This window comes from Camellia sinensis, chromosome 3 (assembly GCF_055761805.1).
Source record: "Camellia sinensis isolate YWXY chromosome 3, ASM5576180v1, whole genome shotgun sequence".
Taxonomy (NCBI): Eukaryota; Viridiplantae; Streptophyta; class Magnoliopsida; order Ericales; family Theaceae; genus Camellia; species Camellia sinensis.
This window is the reverse complement of record NC_138963.1, coordinates 115,963,338-115,990,134: the sequence shown is the minus strand read 5'-3', so window position 1 is coordinate 115,990,134 and position 26,797 is coordinate 115,963,338. Positions and strand designations below refer to the sequence as shown.

The following is a 26,797-nucleotide window of genomic DNA, read 5'->3' as shown; positions in this document are numbered from 1 at the left end:
AAAAGAAAAACTTATTGTTTATTTTTTTTGATTATCGATCATATAGTTATTAAATCCGATTAATATGATTTTTGGTAGGCATGAAGTACTCAACAAACCCTACAAAATGAACGGTTCGAATCATAAAAATAAGCTCATAATACACTTTAAATTAAGGTACAACAGTCACTGTTATGCCACCCTTAATACACTTTAAATTAAGGTGTGCCACCCTTAATCCATTAAATAGTTAGTAACGTTTTAATGATGAATGAAGTTTAAGTTTTTATTTGATTTGATTTAATAATTGAAGAGGCTGTAATTAATAACGTTTCAGTTTCTGCATTCTTTGACATCCTCTTCCCAATAATAGGGGTGTGAGAATCAATTTTTTCAAAAAAATCTTGGGGTAGCGAATGTATATAATTTAGGCATATTGTTAACTAGTACACTATATTGAAGGAGTTTTTAAAAAACTTTAGGGTAACGGTCGCCCCTGTCAACCACTCCCTCAATCCATTACTGTATATATGTGTGTAAGAGAATTTTGAGGACAACAATTTTGCGAATCCAGAAATCTCTTTCCAACGAACAAGACCTTTGATAAACAAGCCATGTTCTGTAACAAAATGCCTCGCCAAATCACTATTATATAATCAACCACTGATATTTAACTTTACCAACGATACAGTGGTCACTCAAGGGACGGAAATGGGAGGAAAAGGGGACGGAGCTGAATAGATTGGTGAGAGACTGCATGTGTATAGAAGATAAAATTAAGACGGCCCACTTTTTATGTGGTCGCATTATTTCATTGATTCCTAAATACCTAGCATATTACAGAACAATGCCAACAGAATTTAATCTCTTTTTAAGCAATGGCTTGGCACATAGGCCAAGTGCAACATGAGATGAGAACAACAATACTCAAAGCTAATCATAGTTGGAGAATTATCCAAAACATTTGCCCCTATGTCTCCGAAAAGTCACTCTACCGCACACTTCCACTCTATGCAGAATAAAATCAAATAAAATAAAAATGATTTTTTTGGGAGTATTCACCAGTCAATCATGTGATGTGAGAAGGCATTTTGGCAATGACTCATTCATCAAACTCATCTGCTGTTCCATTCGTTCATGGATTCTAGAGTTCGATTTGGAACTAGAAATTTACCAAACCCATATTGTGATTCCAGCCCTACCAGACTAGAAACAAACCAGCAAAATAGGTATAAGAACTACTAGCCAAATTTCAAAATAATCAAATTGGAAAAAACATCTTACAGTGACCATAACTTTATTTCACACAACAATGTTTCCCCTAAGATAAGAACAGTCTTCAACATTGAAACGGGTCATTAATACAACAGCACAACAAACTGAGTCCTAAAAGTCATATTGTGTCATTCACAACAAGAAATGACTAGAAGCACCCTATACTAAAGAAAATAATAAGGGTGTAAAGCGGAAAGAACCTACTTTACAGGCAACTGTACAACAAGAGAAACCCCTCATGTCTGATAAAGAGAACAAAAGTCTTCAACACTTCCAAAAACAACAGTTGTTACAATGGGTGAAGAGTTTCATCAATTGTCAGATTGGTAATAATGCAGTGCGAGAAAGCTATTCACATCAACAACGAAACAGCATTTTCACAGAAAGTCCTCCTATTCATCATCATCCAACTCTACAATCTGTGCCCGCTTTTCAGCTGCTTTCTTCCTGATAAAGAAGCCCCACCTCATCGCCGCCTTGATTTTCAGCCAACCCACAACAGCTTTACCTGAGCGGCTACGATCCTCCTCAAAGCTAAAGTTTGTTGGCGGTGATGATGGCATGTATGATGGGAAAGTAAACCCGTCTTCAGGTCCATTGACAGAGGCATGACCACCACCCCCCATGCTGAAGAGTCTAAGCAAATGTTGCATATCTTCATTCTCAAGCATCTCATGACTTCTAATGCGAATTTCCTCCTCAGACAAGAAGTCATCGACACCCTTGTCTCGATTGTGTGACCAGTCTTCAAAGGGGTTAAGATTTGACTGTTGAACAGATGTGCTGCTAGTCTGCAATGACGTTGATGATTGTGGAGGGCCAAGTGCCAATCCTACCCTGTTATTACTATGAATTTCGTGAGAACTGCTGGTTTGCTGGTCATGCAGAGCATACAGATTACTGCCGAACAGAGCACGGGAATTAGAATTGATAAGCTGTGTCTGTATTGGGTATCTAGTAGCCAGATTGTCATTATAGCCTGAACCTGAAACAGAAAAGAGAATAAATATAATTAACATTTATATTACATAAAATTACTTGAACAATATTGGTGCACACATGCATGCATGGATACAAGAGAACAAAAGTCAATCTCCAAAGTATAAATAAAAATGGTCAGCTCGGTCCCCCAATGCATCTAGCACTAAGGACTTTCATGAGTAGAAAATGCACCCAGCTGAGCATCCTAACTGGTGTGAATAGCTTCTCACTTTTCTTTTCTTTTATTTATTTATTTTATTTTATTTTCTTTATTTATTATTATCATTTTTTGTGAAACAAACATATAACTGATTACCAAGATCAGCAAGTGTCATGCGTTCACTTTTCTTCCTTTCTTTCTGCACAGTTGGTATTTTTGAGATTTTGACATGGTGCAAATTATAACACTCCAAATAAGTCGCACTGAAGGACAGTTTTGAAACATAAGAAGCATAATATCAATCTATACTATATAAGTATATATATATATATATATATATAAAAGAATGTAGTGGAGTCTCAAAAGCCTCAAATATTCATCCTCAATTTTCTAGAAAATTTAAAAAACAGGAGATCCTCGTGACACTCCCAATCTTCTTACTTTCAGCTTTCTTCACCTTACTCACACAGGCTCTCACTTTCAGCAATCTATACTGTTTTTTTTTTGTTTTTTGTTTTGAGCCACATAGAGGCAAGTGGTGCAAAACAAAATAATTTTTTGCTATTAAAACTTTGATTTGTATGTTGGATGTTTAGCTATAAATTTAAAATAAATAAATAAAAATTGATGTACCCCAGCCGTACCCATATCCTACTTTTTTAAGAATTTGTCGTATCGGCATATCCGTATCGTACTCATACCCATATCTATACTTGCACCCGTACTTCATAGATAATTACATATGACTAAATAATTTACATTTGGGAGAAGCAATAGGGAGCACTTCTAGAAAAGTGGTTGGGCATTAGGAGGTTGCTCATCTTTAATGACGCCTTTTGAGTAAATGAAATAGAATAGTCTAGCAGAATCGTATGAGAGGGAAAGTGAAGAGCCTCCCACTTGTCGGGGTTACCGGGCTGGCTAACCTAACTATGAATTTCTATCAAGGGATAGACAGAGGTCTAGGATAGTACGCTGTCGGAGTGAGACTGGGGTACAGTAATGAAGTTGGACCAAAATGAATGACTCAATTCCTCTAGAAGAAAGGAGAGAGAAAGAACAACCAATTCTATGAAACAATATCTTATTTACTAGGATCGGTTGCTACTAGTCCGCTAATTATGGAGTTATGTCTGGTGATCTATGAATCATGGATAAGGATATAATAAAAATATAAGATACAAGTATGGCCAGGATACGTTCGTAAAAGAAAATCAGTTTTATAATTTTTGTACTGTAACCAGTCCAATGAGTCAGATACCGAGTTAATAAAAAACAAAAAAAAACAGAAGAAGAAGATATCAGTTAAAGGGCTAATAACCAACTATCTTAACTTATTTTTTAGTAGGTCCTATGAAAATTTCATTTCAATATCAAGTATAAACTATTTTTATTGTCCTCGTATATTTTCCTTTCACACTTTAATATGTTATGTGCAAACATATAGTACGCAAATTTATTTTCTTGTTTAATCGTTAAAATCCGATTTTATTATCATTATATTTTCTTATTTATCCTTAATTTCTAAATAGCATGGACATGGATATGGGATACATATAGGACATATTTTATAAGGATATGTTAATTTGATAAATTGCTAGAAAAGTAAAATACTAATTTAATCTCACTATGTTCTTCTTCTAAACAAAGTGTTGAAAAAATATTATTGTATTTATCCTAACACGTATACTCTAATACAAGAATTATTACACTCTTTTTTTAATAATAGTTTGGATATATGAGCTAGAGTATCTAAAAAGTATTCGATACTTCTCAAAACGGCACACCCAGTGCACAAAACTCCCGCTTAAGCGGAGTCTGAAGAAGGGTTGATGTATGCAGCCTCCCGCAAGCGGAGAGGCTATTTTCGCAACTCAAACCCATGACCACCAGGTCACCAAGGGGTAACTTTACCGCAACGCCAAGTCCGCCCTTCATCCAATACTTCTCAAAATTTAAGAAAATTAATACGTATCCACAAGTATCCAATTAGTATCAATGCCTGATACAGGTATGACTCCCTTTTAGAAGTATTCATGCTTCATAGGTGGTGTTAGGAAGAGGTTCTAGATGAAAGTGCTGAGTTCCAAGTATGGGTCTTCTTGGGCTGAGTGGCGTACGCCTCCAGTGTTGATGTCTCATGGCAGGGGGAAGGGTATTGGACAAGTTTGGGATGAGCTTTCAAAGCATATCTGTTGCAAGCTGCGGAGAGCTGACAGAGTTAAATTTTGGTATTATTAGTGCTGTGGAGATGATGCTTTCTGTAGGTTTTCCCCTTCGATTATTCTCTATTGACTACAAAGAAGGATGCTTTAGTACAGGCTATGTTCAAAGATTGAATGGCAATGTTTTGTGGGACATTGAGCTGAAAAGAGACATCAGAGATTGGGAGGTAGATCATTTGGCAAGCCTCCTTGATCTTCTTTAGGATTGCAAGGGTGGTGAGGGTTGGAGATGATTTGATGTGTTGGGCTGCCTCGCAGAGTGGGAGGTTTGATGTTTAAGTCTTTTTATAGGACTTAGCAAGATAGTAAATCTTAAATCTGGATTTTGGCAGCTTGGTACACATCCTAAAGAAAGACCTAAAAACTGGTTTTTGCATTCCAGATCGACATTTTCAATGGGCAATCATGCCTATCAGCCTCAAAACTGCTCCCTCCTTATTTAAAAAAGCAATGATCAGGATATTTGAAGTTATTCTTTCCTCAACTCTGGTTTAAATTGATGATATCTGCTTTTTTCTCGTAACCCTGCCTCACATACTATTCCATTGTTCTTCAACATGGCACCATGCTCTCTTAGAAGAAAATGAAAATTGCTGAGCCAGCAATGGATAATCTGGGAATGCAAGATCTCTAATGGGCAGTTCCATCTCCAACCCCATATTGCCAGCCAACTCAATCAAATTTCAGATGAAAATTTATCTTGTAAACAATCTAGCAATTTCTTGGCATTGTCAACTAAGGCTCCGTTTATTTCGATGTAAAATATTTTACACAAAAATATTTTTCTTGTAAATTGATTTTACAAAAAAAAAAAAAAATCAATTTTTTTTTTTTTTTTTTTTTTCAGAGTTTGATAGACACTTGAACCAAAAATATTTTATTGCCTAAAAAAGAAATTTTGATTCAATAAAGTATCATTTATGAGTTTTTAGTGAGCTAAGATATTTATTTGAAAAGGCTAAATGTGTTGAAAAGGTAGTGAATGAGAGTGAACTTTGTGATCTATAAAAATAGTCAACTGTGTAAAAATTGATTTACAGAACTTTTAAAAGTAAGTTGTTTTTGGGAAAATGAAGCAAAAATGTTTTCCTTAAATTTTTGGGAAAATGAAGCAAAAATATTTTCCTTAAAAAATGTTTTACTTGCATTTTGTTCAACCAAACAACAAAAAATGAGTAAAATATTTTTGATAAAAACATTTTACGTCAAAACAAACGGAACCTAAATGGCTGATTTTATTCCAAGAGTTACTCGATACAAAATTATGGAAAAATATTTTCCTTAAAAAATGTTTTACTTGCTTTTTGTTCAACCAAACAACAGAAAATGAGTAAAATATTTTTGATAAAAACATTTTACGTCAAAACAAACGGAGCCTAAATGGCTGATTTTATTCCAATAGTTACTCAATACAAAAACCCACTGGCAGCTCAATTAAAGAAAATGCTCCTCCATAGGATCAGACCTGTATTAATGCAGTTAAGGCTCTCAAGAAATTGGTTCCAACCAGTTTTCCAAGAAACAATCTTCTTTTTTCACGCAAGGAAAAATGGCAATATTTCAAGAAAAAGTCTTTTTGAAAAAACAAAAATATGATCAGTGTTCATCTGCAAACAGAAAGGCCATTATGCAAAGTAATGTCCCCAAAAGCAGACGCAGTATAAAATGGTGAAGTCCCTTTCCCAAATTGATAATCTCTCTTGTGCTGATACTGAGTCTGTTTTTTCTCTCCAAGATAATTTGTAATCACTCAGAAAATACAGTCACAAAGAAAGGAGAATCATATATTAAACAAGCTATTTTATTACTCAGATTCAATCTGAAGTTACAATACAACATGGAGCTCCTTATATAGACAGACGGGTGCAATGTGCACATGATGATTTTGAGCCTTTTCTGATTGGGTCACCTCTTTTGGGGCCATACCATGGGTTTACATGGTCAAACCTCTGGCCAACCCTCTGTTCTTTATGTACAAATTTGGTATAGGTACTCCAGTAATCAAACAGCCTTAACTGCATTGGATGAGCTTTCCATGAAACAGTATTTGGAAGGTGGGGGCTCTGTGGACCACGGCACATGGGAAGACCCTCATTATTGACAACCTAATTAGGAGATGACAAATTATGGTCATTTGGTGTTGAATGTGTAAATGGAATGAAGAGTTGGTCTGTTATTTGCTTGTTCACTAGAAGGTTGCTAGGGTTTTATGAGGGTTGGTATTGGCATTGTTCAGGGTTAGTTGGGTTTTTCAGGAGGAGGTGACAACTGACATGTTTGAGTGGTGGGGCAGTAGAGTGGGGAAGGGTAGAAAAAAGGCTTGGCTCCTTAAGTTGCTTTTCTTGATGTGGGTTATTTGGGAGGTAACAGAAGAAAATTGTGGAGGAACTGATGTACAAGTTGAAGAGTTCCTTTTTGGCTATTTTGTAGGGTCGGTTTTCTTAACCTCCTCATTTTTGTACGGGGTTTTCCATTTCTCCTCTTTCACGGAATTTTATTATTTATCAGAAAACATTAATTGCGTACATGTTTCCAATATTGCCTCTGTTCTTTAAATGATTTTCAACACTACATTTCAAGAATTTGTAGAAGTGTGAAACTGGAGCAAAGTTGCAGCACCACAATCAAGAAAGTAAGATCCTCCCCTATTTTTGTTCTTTCTCTCTTCTATTGTTGCAATTGTTTCTTTTTGCTATCACTATAAAACATCATTCTACAGAGTGCACCCCACAAAGCCCCCCCTCTCTTTCTTAGAAAGCAATGCCGAATTAAAATATTGGCGTGTTTCGCTGAAAAATTCATCTGTATATTCCCTAGATTCAGAACAATACAGCAATTTTAAATTTGGACTAGGATGTATTAAACTTTTCAAAATCAGCGACGGTCAGATGCAAGTTTTTCATAAAAGGCCTTTCTTGCAAGGACTTCATAGAAGTCCATTTAAATGGAGTTCTGATCAGATAAGCTATCACAGAGATAACCTAAATCATGTTGCCTTTATTAACAGGTAATAATACAAAACAACATAACATACAGGCACCACCCTGCAATTATACAAGAATGTGTTGACTAGAGTTCAGCCTCAACACTACAGTATAGCTTTGATTACTTACCTAACACAAATTAAGAGATTTTTAGAACCAAATTTTAAGTTCTATAAAAAAAACTTCTGTTCCTATATAAATTATAGTAAGGATATTTTCTGAGTTCCTAGATTGAACGTACTCAAGTCAACTAACATCATGACTGATTCAATACATTCAGAAGATTGTAGGGGACCTAGCCATTCCAAGGGGAACAGCATGAAGCACGAGAAAATAGAGAATATCAATTACTGCTTTTAGGTTCATAGGTAGAGATGTCACTAGCAAGTGGTTTCAGACTTTTGGAGCGCAACCAGCCATGCTGTTTAAGCTTCAATTGCCGTAAAACAGTTTAACCCATTTGTCCAACAGCTTGCTACCCAGTACCACCCACCCATCATTTAGCATAAGACAAAGTTCTATTGATTATTATTATTATTTTTTTTTCAGGAGAAGACAATTTTTACCCAAATTTAATTAAAAATAAAGGGAGAAAGAAATAAGAGAATAAATAAAGAAACTAAAGGAAAAGAACGTAGAAGTCTATAAACATTCGAAGAGACCATCCTTACCTCCAATTAGTAGAGTTGAATCCATTGAAGACTGTTCGGGTGGAACTGAAACTGACAAACGTGGTTGGGGAAGCTGATTATCCAAAGCATTAGGATAATCAACTGGGCCCAATGGAAGTTCATTTCGAGATGCACTCACCCTCTTATTTTGTTTGAAACTCAAAAGGGACTTGCCATCATATTCTACAACATGGTTCCAATTGTCATATGCTTTCTTCACCAAGCTATCAACATATACCTGCAGCAAATTTTTTTTTACAGGTTTTAACTAAGAAGCAACATATGCCGATACAGGACACTGGTATGACACAATATGGGCATGCAGCACTGCAATTTCAAAAAGCTCTATTCACTAACAAATTGGAACTTTTAGGCTTTATTTTTAATATCAAAAGATCTCAAGGGGAGGGCTTCATTTGTATAAACTCAAATTGTTTTAATTTTAATATTGTTTCCCCTCAAGTTATTTTCTTCAAACTTACAATGGGTTTATGGGTGTCTAAGAGATGAATGGATGTGTCCACCAAGTGTTTAAAGTGCATCTAATTCTAAAAATATCAACAAAAATAATAATAATAATAATAATCAAACATATTTGGAAGCATATCCATCATCTGTCGGGGCGTATCCAACAAGTGTCTGACATGTGTTCAATGAGTTTCTAACATGGACAAGGCACCTTAGAAGTGTCCGTGCTTCTTATGGTTTCCATAAGAAACGAAGTCATAAGCTTTACAACAGCTCCGGAGTAACCAAGTGGAAAAAAAGTTTTAGTAATTACTTCATTTGCAACTTGGTTGACCAAGTTTGTTTGAAAAAAGAAACACACATAACATATGTTCATGCTCATGATTCACAATATCTCCCATCACTGTTAGGTTCAAGGGTGTGACACAACTTTGGTCAAATATACAATCTATATTCCATGTTTAACAATATGGTTCACAATTCAACTTGCAATAGTTGTAGGTATATATAGCTCAGGATAAAAAAAAAAAAATTTAAATCTTTTTTGTTGTGGGGGAGGGGGAGGGGGAGGGGGAGGAAAGGAAAACAATGGTTATGGCATTATTATTTGGATTTAAGAAGATTGTGGAAATCAAAAATTTTAATGATATATGAATCACATTGTCACGCAAAAGTATATTTCATACCAACCTTCTGGTTATCAGAAAGCGAATCAGCCGAGAAATATTGTTCACCAGATATAAGGCCACTCAACTCATAAATGTTGTTAAAAACAACACCAACATTTCTTGTATCATCAGGATAATACACATGAAACTTCCCAGTCAAGACACAAGTCTTTGCATGATCTATGAGAGCCTCCCACATCTTATTTGACATACCACTTCCAAGGATCTACAACCAATAGAGAAATATGTCAGAAGACAATTATAGCGAATGGATCCTCTCATTCCACAAACCAAGCAAGCACTTACAGTCCGTAGTTTTTGAGAGTCTCTAACAACAAGTCGAAGGAATTCTTCCACTGTGAATATTCCTTCATTATTTAGCCTCTTGTGGAATGACCCGTCCTTGCCAATCTTCTCCAATCTCCACACTTCATCATTTAAAACAGGTGGATAGTGCTTCTTGTACACTGTCAAGGAAAAGACAAAAGTCCACCAACATTCCAAGACAATCAAAATAAAAAAGAGAAGAAGAAAGAAAGAAAAAAAGAAAGAGACACGAAGCAGCCTACATTCCCCCCTGTGATCCTTAACAGTGAAAGCTTCTGTCTTTGCCTCCCGTATCCGTATACTATCACAAAAACCTGAGGCAACCTTCAGGCCCATCCTGAACTTCCTGCTCCTTATCCAACTTGAGTTATCGGTAAATGTAAGCTCCCCCAGAGTTCCTACACCTTCTTTGAGCGTCACCTGCACGTCCCCAGTCAAAAGTGGTCTCTTTCCTTCACGCTCTTTTACAACATGACTTTCAAATTCTTCTTCGGTCCAGCCCTCATCGTCTTCATTATTGAAATCACCTTCCAACACAACAACATCGAGCTTTACAGAGGATTCAGGTCCAGATGTTACAACATGACCTGTATTCACATCAAGTAGAACAATATGTATTGAAGCACCCTGTTCCCCTTCTATTTTTCCTCCCGTGAAGAGTGGGAGAGACAACCTGGACCTAAAGTGCAGTTGCAAGTTTCGTCCATCTGGCCCTTCAATTCTTTTAGGAGAAGTCCTGAAATCTCAAGTGCGCAAACAAGGAAATAAGAAAAACAGGCAAAACAAAGAGTTTACAGTAGTGCAACAATGACCAATTCAAAAAATATCAACATGAGATAAACATAACATTCGCAAGAAGTCGCCATTTCTTGAGCTGATGTAGGAGTAGGGATTACTTTCGTACAAGTCGTGAGCCCGGGTTAAGCATACTCACTGTTGAAATTGATGTATAGAGAAATAGAGAATTGTATTATTGATTGATATATATTGATCTCTATTACAATGATTCATGATTCCTATATATAGAAGAGGGTGAGTGTGTAGTAGGTAAGGAGTAGGTGAAGTGGAGGTGGTAGTGGTGTAGTGGGTTAGGTTTAGTGGAGTAGGTGAGGTGGTAGTGGTGCAGTGGGTTAGGTTTAGTGGAGTAGGTTTAAGTGGGTGAAGTAGGTGGAGAGTAGGTGGATTTTAACAGCCCCCCGCAAACTCAAGGGGGATAGGAACTAACCAACTTGAGTTTGGAGAGAGTAACAAAACAAGAAAATACATAAAAATAAAAGAGGATAAGAGACACTGTATGGTCGTGTCAGACCATTGGTGAAGACACTGGATGGTGGTGTCATAACGTTGTAGAGGACACTGTATGGGGGTGTCATAACCATGTAGAGGACACTGTATGGTGGTGTCATAACGGTGTAGAGGACACTCAATGGCGGTGTCAGACCGATGTAGAAGACAGTTTATGGGGTCATGTCGGACCGTTGTAGTAGACAATGTTCTGACAGTTGTTGTGACAGTTTACAGAGTCTTGCTGGACCCTTGTAGAAACTAACCGGAATCAATGTCGGGACAGTTTACAGAGTCTTGTCGGACCCTTGAAGGAGCTAACCGGAATCAATGTCGGAACAGTTTACAGAGTCTTGTCGGACCCCTAAAAAGTCGCACCCTCAAAAGGTGTGCCCAATCTTTCAAAAAAGGCGTGCCATCAAAAGGCGTGCCCATTCCATTAAAAGTCGTGCCCGACAGAAAGCGTCGAGCCATCAAAAGGTGAGCCGGAGACGCGGCGAGGCACGTGAGCGACAGAGCGGCGTGTCGGCCGCGTCGTCAGTGTCAATATAAACCAATGCGGAGGCGGAGGAAACCAAACCAGACTGAAACCTCTGAACTTGTTATTCTGAAACAATCTGTAAATACTCTGTATCCAACCCTTCTCGGAAACACTCAACAACCCAAAAAACATGGCCTCTTCTTCCCGTTCAGCTACCCAGAATATGGCCTCTTCATCCCGTGGTCTACTCACTCTCTTTCCCGACCTCAATGAGTCAACAAGAGAGAGAACTGGTGCGGTGGCCAATGAACCTCAACAAAACACCTCTGTGTTTGCTCCGTTGAACTTTCCGATGCGGTCGGTGGAGCAAAAAATGGCGGTGCAAACTGATATTGAGGCCAATCAGTATACTCTGAAGTCATGTGTGGAAACCATGACTGCGGTCACAAACTTGTCGCACCGGCTGCAGAGCAGGACAAATGAGGTGCAACAGTTAAACTCCCAGCTGGCTCTGCTCCAACGCATGTATAAGGATGCGCGAGCAGAGATAAGTGTGCTAAAGGCGGAAAATAAGGAGTTGAAGCGGAAGGCCACCGTTATGTTCCGATTTGGAGGGCCGCCATATGCTGCAGTGGAGGAGCAGGGAGTAGTGATCATGCCCAGTGGAGTGGGAAACACGGAGGCAACACCGGCAAGGGCCGTCCAGGACGGAGGCAAGAAGAAGAGACCGGCGGCAGAGTAGATAAGAAAAAATCCCGCCTGTGGATGTGTTGTTTGTTTTTTTTGTTGTTGTTTTTTTTTTTTTTTTTTTTTTGTGGTGTAAAATTGTGATCGGGGTTGATCCCTGAAATGAATAAAGCAAGTGTGTTTGGCAAACTCGAATGGTAGGTGTGGTAATGCAGAAAAATCAACTGGAATGATTATTTTTTATTTTTTTATTTTTTTTTTGTAATTTTTTTTTTTTTGTGCAAATAATAATAATAATAATAATAATATGGGTATCATGGAGTGGGTGGTGGTACAAAAAAATATTGTGTAGAAAAAGAGGGAGATGGTGGAAAAATATTGTTTAGACAGAGAGAAGGCATGTGAGGTGTAAAGTGGAGGACAAAATAAAAGAAAAAAAAGTGATATTGTTTAGACAGCTAAGGTTGTCAAAAGAAACAACCTTAGCTGTGGCTGTGGAAGTCAACTGGTGCTTCTCATCAAAGGACTTGACCTTGCTGACCGCATCTTTGCCTAACACAAAGCCCTTTGCAAGCACGCCGCTGACTACATCCTCTGCCTTCCGAAAAACATATTCAGAACCACCTGCGGTTTTGTTTTCTGTTTTAAGAGGAGCTGCAAAAGCAGCAGGTGGAAGCTGATAATCTGGATCCAGATTTATGGTGACGGTCAGATCAACTATTGTTGCTCCCGAAAGTAAGACTGCAGTCCGTGCTCCTTGCGAATCCTTGAAGGTAACAAATGCTATTTGGGATCGCTCAGTATGACTCAGCATTTCAACATATTCAATATCACCAGAAAAGGAAAAGAACTCCTTGACGTCTTGCAAAGTTGCCCCTAGGGAAACATTGCTGACTTTAATGGTTCTTATCGACATCGAGAGAATCAGGGATCGAATGAGAGAATAGGACGATCTGGATTGGTGATCTTCAACAATGGATGGACGAAGGTATGTGTACAAAATTTTAGCAGACTAGGTTGAGGTCCGGCGGACGGCTAAGGTGAGGTTGCCGCCCGCCGGTGAAGCGAAAATATTAGGTTCTAAACCTGCTCTGATACCATGTTGAAATTGATGTATAGAGAAATAGAGAATTGTATTATTGATTGATATATATTGATCTCTATTACAGTGATTCATGATTCCTATATATAGAAGAGGGTGAGTGTGTAGTAGGTAAGGAGTAGGTGAAGTGGAGGTGGTAGTGGTGTAGTGGGTTAGGTTTAGTGGAGTAGGTAAGGTGGTAGTGGTGTAGTGGGTTAGGTTTAGTGGAGTAGGTTTAAGTGGGTGAAGTAGGTGGAGAGTAGGTGGATTTTAACACTGACAATAGCAACAATAAACTTATAGGATTGGATTTTGTGGCTGCAAAAGTATTTAAAAAATAGGAGTTTAAAGATTTATAAAAGAGTAGAGTTTTGGGAATGAAAACACAAGTGTTTAGGGGCAGTTGGGTGGTTGCCTAAGCACTGTGAACAGTGATGCGAACAGTAACCTTGTTGGATAGAAGGGGGAGAGAGAGAGAGAGAGAGAGAGAGAGAGAGAAGTGTGCTTCACCCTCACAAGGGATAGGCCAATCACACAAATACAATCTCAAATTTTCATGATATTAACTCTGCTATTGAATCATTGAGATAACACATATATTTATAGGCTAAAGACACTCCTAATTCTATAAGGACTATTTCTCAAATTTAGAAATTAAAAATATTTAGCAACTACTAATATTCTAGACCAACTATGCCTTCCAATTCTACTTCAATCATAATAGGAAACTTTAATGACTTCTAGTTCTACTTCAATATCAAAATAGAAAACTTGAACTTTTGACTTATTTTAGACATAATAAAACCCATATATAATAACCCATTTAATAAATTGACCAAAAATAAAACCTATGAGTGACCCCTACAACCCATGTCTAACAATTATTGAAATTACCATTATACCCTTAATTACTAAAACCTACTACAATGACATGAAGACTCAAAATTATTCCAAATCTTTAATTCTTGATACCCTAAATGTGCTTCATGTGAAATTCCAGATTTGCTCTTTTTCTTCTTTTCATGATCTTCATCACTTGAGGTGCATGGATGTTGGAAAACTTTAAAACAGAACAAAGGCTTCAGAATAAGCTATACATAACCCCAGTAACCTCCCATTGACCACACAAATTAACAAAGTGCCATGCACAAGATATACTGTAATTACATGTTCGCCCATCATTAAATTAAAAAGACATTGCTGACAGAGAATCTGAGATCATAAGCCTACAATAGAAAGCATATTTGGGGTCCAATTGCATTTCCAACTACCGACTACAAAGGAAATCAGAAATCATCTGTGCAATCACAGCAGATACCCCATGTCTTCCAAACTGCCATTAAACCAGAAATCAGCTGTGGTAGGTAACATCATTTTTATTTTTTTGCCAAGTAATAGGTAACATCATCCTTTTTTTTTTCTTTTTTTTTTTTTTTTGTTAGTTAGTTTTGCTAAATAGTAAGTAACATCATTGATCTTTGTACATGCCCAAAAGGCCCAAAACAATCTTAATTGCATTCCTTTTCAATCAAGCCAAGCCCAATTTAGGCTACTGCTAAGCAAAATTGCATTGAGAAAGCAAGTTTTTTTTTTTTGTCAGCAAGCAAGTGAATAAAATGATTGCCAACATAACAATACATCAACCAAAGTTCGTTTCACTTCATTTGGTTAGGTACAGGACCTTATGATGGATTACCATTGAACTTTGAGCCCATAACCTTAGGACCACCTCTGCATTGGTGGCTAGAAAGTACGGATACGGATACAAGGTACGAATACGATACGATACGGATACGGCGATACAACAAAACCTAAAAAAGTAGAATATGGGTACGGCTAGGATACGTTTGTAAAAAATAAAAAATAAATAAATTATTAGCAATGAGTTACACATAAGCTCAAGAACGTTGAGAAACCACAGTAACTTTATAATGCAAAATACTAATCTTTAAGAATTAGATATTAATTTGAGCCAGTAGCTAGTTTAGTTTTAAATTTTCAATAGATCTTGCAAATATTTCATTCCAATATCAAGTCTAATATGTTGATATTATAATATCAAAACATTCCATAACTTGACCCTATGCTCTTTCCTTTTGCGCTAGTCAAAATTATTCTATGAAAGTTTATTTGCTTATTTATATTTATTGATATTTAATTTTACTATTGTCATATTATCTTATTAATCTTTATTTCTACGTAGTTATAGAAGACATGCATGATACAATGAAGATATGCCAATTTGATGAATTCTATTACTTTAGCTTATTATGTTATTTTTATTTGGAAAAAAAAAAAAAAAAACCTAAGCAAAGTATCGTAAAAATATTCTATTTATCCTTCTAATTATATTATATTATAGTGTTATGCAAGAAATGATACAATTCTAATTTCGTAAAAGGAGTAATATGTAACTTAGAGCATTTGATACTTCAAAATTAATTAAAAAGTATCCAATAATATGTGACTCAGAACATTCGATACTTCAAAACTAAGTATCCGATACTTCAAAATTAATGAAAAATTAATTAAGAAGTATCCAATACTTTTAATAAATATCTGATACGTATCCATAAGTATTCAAGGAGTATCAATATCCGATACGGATACGTCTCCCTATTTGAAGTATCCGTACTTCATAGATTGGAGGCAATGCTAAAAAAAAAAAAACACTAAAGCCTTGACAAATGTTTTAAAATGCACATTCTGAAACATGAAACACATTTGTTCCAAAACTGTGCTTTCTTTGCGAATGTAAAGTTATCCCAAAATCTTTTTCTATATATTTCTTAAAGAATTTCCTTAGAAGACAAAAAAATATATATAAATAAATAAAAATAAAAATAAAAATAATCTAATGAACTACAATTTATATAGTGTAAGCAAGATAAATGGGGGGAGGGGGGGATGCTATAAAGCATGGACACGCCAAAATGGAAGCCATGGCGGTGTCGAATACGGGGATACGCTGAGGACACGTACGGGACACGGCATCTAGCATGTCCCCTTAATTTAATTTATTTTTTTTGCAGGGGACACGCGTGTCCCGTTTGGACACGCCATGGACACGGCGAGAAGAGTAAATGAAAGGAAAAACCAGTACAAACATGGTCGGTGACAATCCAGAGCCCTTCAACTTCGACTTCGACAATCCAAGCCCCCCTTCGACTTCGACGAGCTCTCTCTCGCTTTTGCCTTCTCAGAGGTCTCTCTCTGTCACCTTCTCTCTCTCCCTCGCGATCGCGATCGTCTCCTTCTGTCTCGCTTCTGTCTCGGTTCTCTCCTGTCTTTGTCTTCTTGTCTTGATTCATATATAAATTATATAATAGTTATTATATAACATAAATATACTTATAAGATAATGTATAATACATATTATAAGATAATATATACTTATACATATTAATAAATAAAAAAAATAAACACGTGTTTGTAAAATAAAATAAAAAAATTAATTGGAACACATTATTTAAAAAATATAATAAATAAATAAAATAATTAATATGTATTAAAATAAAAATATTTATAAAAAAAATAAAAAATTGGCCATGTCCCCTACCGTGTCCGTGTCCCCATTTTTTAGAAATTATCGTATCCCGTGTCCGTGTCCGTGTCCGTATATGTGTCCGTGCTTCATAGGGAAAATGGGTTATAATATTCCTCCAATTGTGATTTTACATGATTAAATAAAAGAATAATAAATTATATTTCATTGGATGTCTAGTTATTAAAAGAAAATTGCTCTAACATTTCGAAGTAGCTTAAATTCTAATAGTATGATCTACACGAGACTATACTCTCTCTCTCTCTCTCTCTCTCACTCACATACATGCATGTGCTTACATGCATATATAATAACGGTTGATTGATTGGTATGCTATGTTACACGGACTTGGGTACGAGTATCGGGTGCGGGTGCGTATCTAGGGATCGGACATTTCAAAATTAAAAATTAAAGATACGTGGATATGTATCCAAATTTGGATACAGGTATGGGGATACGTTAAATAATTTTTTAAAAAATATATATATTTATTATAACGCGGATACAAGACACGACAATTTCTAAAAAATAGGGACACGGACACGACAAGGGATACGGCAAATTTTTTAATTTTTTATAAATATTTTTATTTTAATATACATTAATTATTTTATTTATTTATTCTATTTTTTAAATAATGCGTTTCAATTAATTTTTTTATTTTATTTTACATACATGTATTTATTTTTTTATTAATATATATAAGTATATATTATCTTATAAATATATTATATGTTATATAATAATTATTATGTAATATATAATAATAATAGTTATTATTATAGTTATTATAATAATACTCCCTCTGTCCCAAAATATTAGTCCCTTATTCCATTTTTCATTGTCCCAAAATATTAGTCCCTCTTCAAAAACAAGTACAAAAATAATGTAAATTTCCTATTTTGCCCTTCTTTTAAATTAATAAACAATATAAAAAGTACAATTATGACATTGATATTCTCAAAAAATGTACTATCAAAAGGGTAATTTTGGAAAATCAACTTTTTTCAAATGTAATAATTGTACTACCAAAAAAAGTTGGATTCCCCAAAAGGGACCATTATTTTGGGACGGAGGGAGTAGTTATTATTATTTATTATTCAGTTCCTTAACTATTATTATTATTATTATTATATATAGATAGATACGAATAGAGATATAAATCAAGAGACAGAGGAATGAGAGACAGCAGGAGAGAAAAGTGAAGCCATTGATCGCGATCGCAAGGGAGAGAGAGAGAGAGAGAGGGCTTTTTGAAGTTGTCTGGGGTGTTCGGTTGTTCGATCGACTGATAGAGTTTCGATCTTCGACTGGATCGAAAGGATGGAGCTTTGATTGAAGGTTTTCGATCTTCGACTGGATCGACTAGATGGAGCTTCGACCAGGTTCTCTTTCGCTCTCACCTTTTTCATTTCTTTTGCCGTCTATATAGAGTCGTGTCCAAGAGAGAACAGGCGAATCCGACACAGATCCCACACCCACACCCGTGTCGTCGTGTCGACACGGATACTTCGCCCTAAAGTGCCGAGTCCATGTAACACGGTCTGCAATTTTGCTACGGCCAGTGGATAAAAGTTCACAAGTCCAAAGTCTAAACTAACATAGGTTGCCTAAATTATTAGGTGATGACACCAAAGAAAATATAAAGAAACAATTTTTGCTAATCCTGATTTTGAAAACCCTTATTTACGGGTATTCACGGGTCAAGTTGGGTCGGTTTTACCCTCAGCCTGTCAGCCGAGTTGACACATTCGGGTTAGAAAACGATTTACCCGTTATTGACCGAACAACAGCTCGAAATCAACTGAATCAAAAGTCACAGTTTGGTGGTTGGTTCGGTCGATTTCAAAAATCTGGTAGGGATGAATTTTGTTTTTTGTGAAAAAAAGGATTTGAGAGTTCAAAACAACAAATTAAGCTTATGCATATACACTTACAGATTACAGATCAGTGATAGAGAGAGTAAAGAAAAGAAAGTGGAGAAAAAGAGAGACGGGAAACTTATTATTCCATTAACATTGCCATTACTTATCGCCGTGGCCACTGCCTTCCCTCGTCACAATGCTATCGCTCATCACCACCAACACCTTTGTTAGTTGTCGTTTGGCAAAAACTTTTTTGGTTGGCTTTTTGAGTTGGGACTTTTTTAGCTTGGGACTAAAAAGTTCGTTTGGGTTGGCTTTTTTGACTTTTGTGAGAGAAAAAATAACATGGTTATAGTTTGGATGTGACATTTTGTCTTATTGGCTTATTTAGTCTATTTTGTCTTTTATGATTTTTTAAAAGCCTTAGTCAAACGGAAATTGACCTCATCCGCCCCTGCCATCACCCCATCACCATCGGAAGAAAAAGGAAAGGAAAAAAGAAAGAGAAGCAAAGATGAGGAAGAGAGTGGGAGATGAGTCTGTCTCTCAACGAGAGAGAGAGAGAGAGAGCGAGCGAGCGATAAAGAGAGAAAGAGAGAGAGAGAGAGAGAGAGAAGGGTAAGGGAGGGGAGTGGGTGAGGGAGTGAGACGAAAGGATTAAGAGACAAAGAGATATGGAGATGAAAGGTTTGGCAGAAAGAGAAGTTGAAAGGACTGAGAGAGAGGAAGCCACAAGAACAAATGAGTTGTGAGATCTGTGAGAGAGAGAGAAAGATAGAGACGTAAGAACTGAGGAATACACTTTTCTTGGGAAGATAGACATTGCCTTGGAAAACATATATTTGTATATATGCCTCAGATTTGTTGATGGTGTATATCGCACGCTTGAAAAAGATGAGAATTGGTTGACAAGGGAGTTGGTGAGTTGAGTTGTAATACAACTCTGACTTGGAAAGGATAAGTTTTGTCTTAGGAATATATAAATGGTCTTGGGAAAAAAAGAATTGAGATAATGCGTTTTTAGTTTATCTAGGTGAGTCAAACATGCTGAACAATTAAAATAATATTAATTTATTATATATATGTCAGTCGGATCGGGTTAGACCAATATTTTTTTATTACATCTAACAGCCAACCGGAATTCAGATTTTTTCTACGAAATTCAACCGCTGCCAATCAAATTGTCCTGCGAAACCGTCCGTGGCATGCACGGGTCAGGCGGGTTCAAGTGGGTCTACAAGTGATTCGGTTTTTTGAACACCCCTACCCTTATTAGTGATCCTACTGCAACCAATGTGATCTCAAGCATCATTATGTCAAAAAGAACATGCAAGCATTAAAAGTAACAAAATACCAATATAGTGGAAAAATAAATTATCTGTATTTTACAGAATCTACCACAATTTTATAAATAATCAAATATGTCTCAGACCTTCCATTAACTCTAGCAGGGCCTAACTTTGCCAAAGCACGCTCCACTTCTTCACTAACCTGTTTAGCACCAATTGCATGAGAAATTTAAAAATAAAAAACAGATGTGCAGGGGGTCAAAATAAAGGGAAAGTATTGAGAGGAAAAAGGAGGGGAGAAAACAGGCTAAGATGATATTGCATCGCCAGAAGTATATGTAGACTACAAGTCGTAACACATGCGATGTGTGTGCATAATTTGCATTGAATAAAAATCCATAATTAGGAGTATAATTTTGACAATTCCTTTTGGTTGCAAACAGAAATAACGTCAAACTATAAGATAGTGTTAGTTTTACTAGAATGAAGTGAAATGGAATGATCATGTCATCAGAATGTCCATTCTCATGTTGGTATACTAAAAACTAATGAAAAATGCATTGCAAATGAAATCATCATTCCCCATCGTAAGGAAATGACCATCCCATAGAGAGGCTAAGTAATGACCATTCCATTCAGCCTCATTCCAATGAACCAAACACTACAAATCTTTCTCAAATGAAAATAAGATTTAGTGTGATTACATTAGAGTATTATTGGTCAGTATTGACACGATATTTGCATAATTTGAATTGTACCATGGAAGGGATTAGTAAAGCACATGGTTGGACTTAGGTTTCGAAGTATTACAGTAAAAAACAAATGTTGCTGACTTGAACAAAAGGTAAAGTAAAGAAAATTGCAAAGTTTGTGAGTCTCTGACTTGGAAATTGGAATACTTCACGGAGATTTAAGATGGGTAATAAAGGTGTGAGTAGTTGTGGTGGTAGTGGTGGTGGGACCAGTGGGAACTTTTTGTTAAGTGAGAATATTATTAACTGCAAAAAAAATACAGAAATCACTAGGATATAACTCACAAAACAACAGCAAGGCTCCACAACTACATAGAACAAGTCTAAGCTCTGAAAACACTATGTGGGATAAGCCTAATGCTAAAAATAACCAAATATAGAGAAGAAGCTACAATAGAGTGAAACTGAGAGGCCTTAATGCGAACATCATGCCTAAAAGAATTAAGCAGCTAATTAGGTGGGCTATGGGTGCCTTGAAAAACTGTGATTCCTATCATTCAAAGAGGTTGTTTGGAATGATCTAAATAATTGCACTTTTTTTATTTTTTATGAAAAGATGTGCAGAAAAGTAGAGAGAGAATGTGACCCAAATAAGTGTTTATTTAAGAGATGCCAAACAAACTCCAAATGTAATAAACCATAAAAGCCCAGCCAAGCAACTGATGATATTGCTAATGGTTTGCTACTAATTGCCCCAGTAATGCATCTCCTGTCATTATGCCAGCACTGACTAGGCTTAGAAATGCGACAAAGAGAAGATAAATTTGAAATGAGCCTGGAAAAAGAGCAGTCAAAGAACAAGTTAAGGATATCTTCATCACCTAGACCACAAAGAACACAAGCAGCATCCTCAATCACTCCCCACTCTTTAAGCTTACTCCTGGTATAAAGTCTCACTTTAATGGCCAGCTAGAAAATAAGACGATGTCAAGCAATGCAGCTTGAGAACTAAACCAGTTTGTGCCAAGGAAACACAGAACGGTGTGGCCTAAAGAGCTTCCTAGGTAGCTGAAGCAGAGAATACACAGTTCGAGAAACTTGTTCACTCTATTTTATGAGGCCTTGAGGTATTTTGGAGAGAGAGGCAAATGATATTGGGTAAGGTCACTTTAAATCCAATAGAGAGCCATATCTGACAGTACTGGAGGGCCGTCTCCACATCCCATTAGAAATGATATCAGAGAATTTAGCTAGCGGAGAAGTACCTGAGTCATAGGCAATTCTAGGTCCATAAGCATCAATTCAGGGGCCAATTGGATATCAATTATCAAACCAAAGAAAAGTCTTTGCCATCACCAATTTTTTGCCTTCCAAACAATCTAGCAATCTGATAAAACCTTCTTCCAAGTCCAAGAACAGTCAGAAGGCTCCTTCATAGCCCAAAAGCACATGCCTTTTATGATATAATGGCTGCACCATTGAACCCAAAGAGAACTTTCTTTAGAGCATATAGCCCATAAATACCTTAACATAAAAGCTTTATTCCAATTAACAATTCTTCTAATGCTTAGATCACGCTGTTTCTTTGAATAACGCCTATTTTCCCAAGCCACTTTATTAGAATGAGTCATGTTTGCACTACTAGGCCCAAGGAAATTTCGAAGGAGGGATTCAAAATGGCTACAAACTTTCTTAGGTAAGATAAAATGCATACTCCAATACACTTGAATGCTAAAAAGAAAGGATTGAATAGTTTGGACTCTGCCAGCATAAGTTAACTATTTCTTAGCTTAACTTTTGATTCTACCTGTGATTGTACTGACAAGAGCAGAACAATCACCAACAGAAAGCCTTGAACTTACGAGAGGAACTCTGAGATACTTAACTGGAAGAGGGCCGAATGAGAACCCAAAGTATGACAGATCAATTTTGAATTTCTCCTCATTTGGTCGAAGGCCAGAATATTTATGAAATTCAAGAAAGAAGTCCACGCCAAAAAAAGGTGAAAAAAGCAAAACTTCTCAAGGTTGGAAGTTACTAAAACATGCCGCCCTCCAATCCCTATATATTTTTCATTCCGATCTAGCAGCACAATGCAAAATTCACAATGATTGGTAATTACAAAGTGGGTCCACATGAACTTCAATATAATCCCACAAAAAATGTCCTTTATATATAGAGATTCTGAGTGCATACTCTATATATTATTATACTAGTATTAAAAGTTTCCCATAGTCAATCATGTGCCTTTTTAGCAAAAGTCTATACAAGGGTTTGCTAATTAACTTGAAGCCTTCATCTTAAATACCAACCTTATATGACATTTGCCATTGAGTTTTTCTAACTATCTCTAAGCCCTCATCCTCCAGCAACCTCTAATTAATACAACATATTCCATCGAAGATTCAATGATTCAACTCCACCGTCTATTCAAGATTAGAAAAAATGAAGCAACAAGCATATTGCCTTGCAGGAACCTTCTAGTTTTCCCAAAACAAGAGAGCATATAATAAATAGATCTAGAAATAATAACTGAAAAGAAATCAGAGTTGCATTGCCAACATAAACTAGGGTTTGAATTTATTAAAATAAACTCTAGAAGGAAAAAATATAGAACAAAAGGGAAATTAGGAAGAGCAAAAAGAGAAGAGATGAGATGTCACTGCAGGTGTGCATCTAAATCAGTATGAGTAAAAATAGATGTTGGGACTACACCTTGCAATGTCACATCACTATTTTGGCCTCTTTTGGGGAGTGGGGTTAAAAGACACTTTCTAGCTTTTAACCCATTTTGGGTCACATCATCTGTCACATTTTTTTACATGTTTTTTCAAAAAAAGCCAAAAAAAAAAACAAAAACAAAAAGCCAGCTTTTAACCATCTTCCCAAAACACCCCTTAATCCTATATATATAGAAAATGTCCAAAATTAATAGAAAGTGCATTAAGTTGAATAATACTTGGAGAAAATTTCCATCTTTTTTTATTAGAGATAAGTAAATATTCGACAGTAATTTCAATAAACAATTGATAAACATACAGAAGAAAGAATCTAGATATTCCAATAGACAAAAAGGAAAGAAAGTAACAAATACATGATTAAGAAAACAAGATGTATTAAGTTTTGCAAGGAACAATTATAGCTTCAAGTAAGAAATATGAGGTCAAAAATGAGTAATTCACAACATTATCAAAATTCAGGGTATACCTTTTAGTCAACAGATTTAACTACAAGAGCAAAAACTGTAAATTAAAATCATGTAGAACAACAATGAGAATAAGGGTAGCTGTCAAGGGTCAATAAGAGTTAATCCAGCTGACATTTGAAATAAGAAAATATCACAACCAGATAGGCAATATTTCTTTCAATAGGAGTAATTTGGCTACTATTCAGAACCAAAAAAAAAAAAAAAAAAGGCACGCAAACATATAAATCTAAGAGCAGATCGTGTTTTCCACTATGTTAAACAATCAAAGCAACCATAAGAAAAGGTTGTTTATCTTACAACTCTGCGAAGGACAGGTTCCAAGGACGAGCAAAGCTTTTGCAAACTATCCATCTTCAGAGCTTCCACAATCACACTGCATGCAATATCAACTTTTCAGAACATTGCTCTTTCTTCCGTCACTCATATAAAAGTGGAACAACAGATGATGTACAATAACATGTTCATGAAGTGTTGCCAACATGTCTAGCAAAAAATTAATAATTAAAAAAATTGACACACCACATGGCATGCTCAACATGTGTCAAACAAGGACATAGCACCCATTTAGAGTGTCTGTGCCTGTATAGGTGTTGGCTTATGCACAGGGAAACTAGTAGAATTATGGACTGAGTAATGGTTAAGGGAAGGGAAAAACTTGTGAAGATGAGAAGATGATAAGTATGAAACATCCATTCAAAACCTATTGCAAGTCCAAAATTAACGTAGTCACACATACTGTTGAAAGTTAACAAGCATTACAGTTTCTAGACTTGTGAATTATACAAATGATCGAAGTTTCATAACAAATCCACAAAACAAATGGGATCTTGTAGATAAAATTAAAATTTTAAAGATGAGGTCCTACACAGCGACATGAAGAATATTGACTAGCATTCTTTCAACAAAAGATGCATAAATTTATTCTATAATGAAAACGGCCAAGCTCAGTTCATTTTGGGTTTGTTTGAAGACAGAAGCAACCCGAACCATGTGCACACCTAGCTACAACACTTGATCCATGTACATATTTTAATCTATAATTGGGTACAAGACAAGAAAGTTACAAAATTTAAAATTCAGACATTATTGTTTTTTTTGTTTTTTTGGATCAGCAAATTCACACATTATAGTAGATCCAGATGTCATCTAAAATTGGGGTCAGATTAACGCAAAATAAAACCCTTAGATAGGCTTCCATTTGTGAAATTTGGGGCAATGACTAAAGAAAAAGAGAAACTCAAAATTTAGGCCACCATTTACGATTTAATTGAATCCATTAAATGGGGTTCGAAAATGAGATAGTGAAAACCTAATTAGGGGAATTAACAGAAACCATAATTTTAAGGTTTAAATGTGTTGCTAACACCCCTGCATAAACAAGTAACTTTGCCTCACATTTATGTTTCTCATTCTCAAAGATCGTCTTTGGAGGAGATGAAGAAGCAGCAAGAAAAGAAGGAGCAAAGCAAACTAGTACAAAACACGAAGTTCCAAAATTTGCCTGTTATTGGGTAACTTCTTGGTGGAATTAGGATCCAAATTTAAATTCAGTCCAAAATTCACAAATATCTAATGCAGCTGAACTCCCAACATTTGGAATTGGGATCCCTAGATCAAAAAACCAAGAACCAAACGCATGTCAGCAGAGTACTAGCTTCTTAACACGAAGGAAAAATAAATAAATTGTGTGGGAATAAATATGCTAAATTACATCAATAGTACCAAAAGTGAAGTGCAACACACCTGTTTAAAAAAATAAATAAATAAATATATATATATATATCAAATTGAGATTGCGTTGAGAGAGAACCAGTCAACATCAATACACATACCACAGAATCATACTCGTAGTCCACGACAGTGTGGTTGGGGATTTGGAAACAAATTTGGAAATAAAAAGAGAAAAAATAAGTGAAATATGAATAGAATATAGTTTTTCACACATATTTTTTCTTGTTCTTTCCAAATCTCTCAGCCAAACACCGCCTAAAGCTACAGTTGGTGACAATTTTATACACCCAAGTATTAGCATAGTAACCCATATAAGTAACAGAACAAGAGTTTTCATAACACAACTCATCAACCAGCAAAATTAACAAATCAAAAACACACAACAAAACCCAATCTACAAAATTCGCCCAACATTTGCAAATTTACCTAGCTAAAGCTGGGCGCTTCCGATCGGGCAGATCATCGTCGCCCTCCAAATTCCGCTTCCCTCTACTCATAGAGTTGGTCCTCTCCATGTACCTCGTCTGCATTTACCTCCACTTCGCAGAACCCCCAAAGTTCACAGATCTGCAATACCATAAACCCCCAAATTTCACTGAATTAGCGAAGCAACCCTAACAACCAATACACACATCATTCTGGTTCACAGATCTACAAATTCAACATTGAAAAAAAACCCTAATTGAAGAATTAGAAAGGGACGGCGAGTTCGAGAAACCTGAGAGGAGTAGCTGACTGAGGGTTGCGAATTTTCAGAGGATCGTGATATAAAGAGTGATCGAATTAGTCTACGAGGTTTCTCTTACACAAACACACATGCGACTTGTTTGTGTTGACAAGTGTGAGCTGGTCTACTCTAATATATAGATATTTATCGCTGTGTTGTTTTTCCGGACAAATTACGAGATTTAGGCCAAGTTTGGGAAGACTAAATAAGTGCACTTTTTGTCTTTTTGGACTAAAAAATTGAGATTGAAAATATGGATGTTTGGGTTAACTTTTTGACTTTTTATGGAAAAATGTGTAATAAAAAATTGTAAAAATTGGTTTGTAGAGGAAAATTTGAATTGGGAGTTGTGCAGCCGTAATTGTTGACTTTTGGTGAATAGTGTTAACTTTTTAACTTTTTGACTAACTTTTTGACTTTTTGACTTATTTGGGACTTCCCAAACTTAGCCTTAGTTAAATTATAAATAT

The 26,797-nt window shown here is 36.0% G+C and overlaps 1 protein-coding gene across 1 annotated transcript; it reads right to left on the bottom strand.

Annotated features, from left to right (window-relative positions):
- Positions 1-1,245: 1,245 nt before the first annotated feature.
- On the bottom strand, positions 1,246-26,503 carry LOC114297594 (calmodulin-binding protein 60 B-like). The gene is made up of 9 exons (XM_082920567.1): positions 26,319-26,503; positions 26,027-26,167; positions 24,167-24,242; positions 20,113-20,171; positions 9,981-10,474; positions 9,718-9,878; positions 9,434-9,637; positions 8,276-8,513; positions 1,246-2,239 (listed from the first exon to the last, which is right to left on the bottom strand). Exons 2-9 carry the CDS (start codon positions 26,128-26,130, stop codon positions 1,647-1,649), a joined length of 1,929 nt encoding a protein of 642 aa, XP_082776693.1. The 5' UTR covers positions 26,131-26,167; positions 26,319-26,503; the 3' UTR covers positions 1,246-1,646.
- Between the last annotated feature and the right edge of the window lie 294 nt (positions 26,504-26,797).

Excerpts from the sequence above, each read along its gene's own strand:
- LOC114297594 (XM_082920567.1), bottom strand. The coding sequence starts at position 26,130 with ATGCAGACGAGGTACATGGAGAGGACCAACTCTATGAGTAGAGGGAAG. Across the intron at positions 24,243-26,026 it reads AAGCGCCCAGCTTTAGCTAG|TGTGATTGTGGAAGCTCTGA; the intron begins GTAAATTTGCAA and ends TATTGCATGCAG. Across the intron at positions 8,514-9,433 it reads CGCTTTCTGATAACCAGAAG|GTATATGTTGATAGCTTGGT; the intron begins GTTGGTATGAAA and ends AATTTGCTGCAG.